This window comes from Chaetura pelagica, unplaced genomic scaffold (genome assembly GCF_000747805.2).
Source record: "Chaetura pelagica isolate M959 unplaced genomic scaffold, ChaPel_1.0 scaffold493, whole genome shotgun sequence".
Classification (NCBI taxonomy): Eukaryota; Metazoa; Chordata; class Aves; order Apodiformes; family Apodidae; genus Chaetura; species Chaetura pelagica.
In genome coordinates this window covers 19,443-20,670 of record NW_009952696.1, presented here as the reverse complement: position 1 = coordinate 20,670, position 1,228 = coordinate 19,443, and the positions used below count along the sequence as shown (strand labels likewise).

The 1,228-nt window shown below is 56.4% G+C and overlaps 1 protein-coding gene across 1 annotated transcript in view; it reads right to left on the bottom strand.

The window, feature by feature from the left end:
* The window catches only part of MYLK2 (myosin light chain kinase 2), a 6,608-nt gene extending 5,380 nt beyond the window's left edge, over window positions 1-1,228 (bottom strand). Inside the window, exons 1-2 of the mRNA XM_009993997.1 lie at window positions 341-1,228; window positions 155-248 (exon numbers count right to left, since the gene is read on the bottom strand). Of these exons, the coding sequence (XP_009992299.1) occupies window positions 155-248; window positions 341-1,228 (982 nt within the window). The remainder of the gene's footprint in view (window positions 1-154; window positions 249-340) is intronic.

Here is a 1,228-nt window from a genome sequence, read left to right as displayed (position 1 = left end):
TCCCCTTCACCCTGAGCCGCCCCAGCAGCCGGGGGCTCCTGGCCTCCCTTCCCAGCCTTGGCAGCTTTCTTCCCTTCATCCTGCACTGCTGCAGCAGCCGGGGCCTTCCCCATTGCAGGAGCTGAAGTTTTCTCCTTTGCAGGCTCTTCTTTGCTTCCATCTTGAGGTTTCTTTGCAGCTGGGGTTTTCTCTGCCTTTGCCGCTGCCTTCCCTCCATCCTGAGCCTTTGCAGCTGCCGGGGCCTTCTCCTTTGGGGGAGCTGCAGGTTTCTCCTTTGGGGGAGCTGCAGGTTTCTCCTTTGGGGGAGCTGCAGGTTTCTCCTTTGCAGGCTCCACTTTGCCTCTATCTTTAGGCTTTTTTGCATCTGGGGCTTTTTCTGCCGTTTCTCCTTTGGGGGAGCTGCAGGTTTCTCCTTTGGGGGAGCTGCAGGTTTCTCCTTTGGGGGAGCTGCAGGTTTCTCCTTTGGGGGAGCTGCAGGTTTCTCCTTTGGGGGAGCTGCAGGTTTCTCCTTTGCAGGCTCCACTTTGCCTCTATCTTTAGGCTTTTTTGCATCTGGGGCTTTTTCTGCCGTTGCCACTTTATTATCTCCATCCTGAGCCTTTACTGGAGCTGGAGCCTTCTCCTTTACAGGTTTTGTATCAGCTGAGGTTTTCTCTGCCTTTGCAGCTTTCTTCTCTCCATCCTGAGCCTTTGCAGCTGCTGGACCCTTCTCCTTGGCAGCTACTGTGAGTTTCTCCTTTGCAGACTCTTCTTTGCCTCCATCCTGAGCCTGTGCTACAGCCAAGGCTGTCCCCTTGGTGGGTTTTGCCTTCTGTCCTTCAGCCTCTTCTGCAGCTGGAGCTTTCTCCTCCATGGGCTCTGCTTTCCCACCACTCTTCATCTTGGACCCACCAGGGGTTTTCCCCTTTGCGGGCTCATCCTTCCCTCCACCCTGGGCCTTGGCAGCAGCTGGGCCCTTCCCGTCCACCATGGATTTTGCCTTCTCTCCTTCGGGTTTTCCCACAGCCGGAGCCTTCTCCTCCATGGACTCTTCCTTCCTTCCACCCTCAGCCTCAGTAGCAGCTAGATCTTGCACATCCACAGGCTCAACCTTCCCTCCTTTGGGGTCTCCTGCAGCTGGAGCTTTCTCCTTCCCTCCATCTTGGGGCTCTGGAGCAGTCAGGGCTGTCATTCCCACTGGTTCTGCCTTCTCCTTCCCTGGCTCTGCCTGTCCCCCATCCTGAGCCAT